The 1,039-nt window shown below is 49.8% G+C and overlaps 1 protein-coding gene across 1 annotated transcript in view; it reads right to left on the reverse strand.

The window, feature by feature from the left end:
- Positions 1-524, reverse strand: part of FPR1 (formyl peptide receptor 1) — a 1,078-nt gene extending 554 nt beyond the window's left edge. The window contains exon 1 of the mRNA XM_007959224.2: positions 6-524. Coding sequence (XP_007957415.2) covers positions 6-524 — 519 coding nt within the window. The remainder of the gene's footprint in view (positions 1-5) is intronic.
- Positions 525-1,039: the final 515 nt, after the last annotated feature.

The raw sequence follows: 1,039 nt of genomic DNA on the forward strand, positions 1-1,039 counted from the left end.
CAGACAGTCCCTTTGGGAGTAGACACGGTAGTCATACGGATGATAACTGGCAGGGTGAAGAGGAGGGCAATAATCCAAGGCCCAAGGATCACCTTCTTGGCCAGACTTACAGTGCGATGATTCTGAGCCCAGACTGGGTGCAGGACACAAATACAGCGGTCCAGAGCGATAAGAGCAATCAGAAAGACACTTCCAAATAGGTTTATGTCCACCACAGTGGTAATGAGCTTGCATAGGAACCAACCGAAAGGCCATTGTTTCCCCATGGCTTGAGAGACCATGGTGAATGGCAAGGTGGCAGTGAAGGAGAAGTCAGCTAAGGCCAGGTTCAGGTAAGAAATGGTGGTGACTGTGTGTTTCATCCGGAAGCCGGCCACCCAAATCACAAGCCCATTGCCGAGAATGCCGAGGACAAAGGTGATCCCATATATGACCTGAGAGAAGATGTCCAGGGCAGCGTAGCTGGAAGATTGAGCTTGGATCCCTCCGGACACATTCATGGGAAGAGAGGAATTGGTCTCCATCTTGTCCGCTCCTGAAACAGTTCAGTAATGGTCATTGTATACTTATGACCTTGAATGCAGCCCCTCCATGCCCTCATCTCTGCACCCATTGACCCTCCCACTCACATGTCCCTCTCCCTCCCTCACGGCCCTACTCCAGCCAGAAAATTATCACCACTGCCCATGGTGCCACTCACACCTATAAACTCACAACCTTCTATCAGACCCTTTGGGCAAGATTGCATCCACAAGGCGGCTGAACTATTAGGTATGTCGCTATGAGTCAGGTCTGATTCGATGGCACATAACAACAACAACAACAACATGCAGGAGGGAGTGTGCCCAAGACCATGTATAGGGTTGGCAGACAATGTTTCTACAAATGTATCGCTATGTTCTGCAAGAATTCCCAGGTATATAGTAGAGCTGACAAGGAACAAGATTGTAGTCACTTCTTGGTCATGGCCAGCTACTCAGAGGGAGTGAGTAGTTGGACCTGTGGGCTCGGGACCATAGTCACATCAAACTCAATTGGC

The sequence above is a fragment of the Orycteropus afer genome, unplaced genomic scaffold (genome assembly GCF_000298275.1).
Source record: "Orycteropus afer afer isolate SDZICR_OR568_19922 unplaced genomic scaffold, OryAfe1.0 scaffold02286, whole genome shotgun sequence".
In the NCBI taxonomy this organism is placed as follows: domain Eukaryota; kingdom Metazoa; phylum Chordata; class Mammalia; order Tubulidentata; family Orycteropodidae; genus Orycteropus; species Orycteropus afer.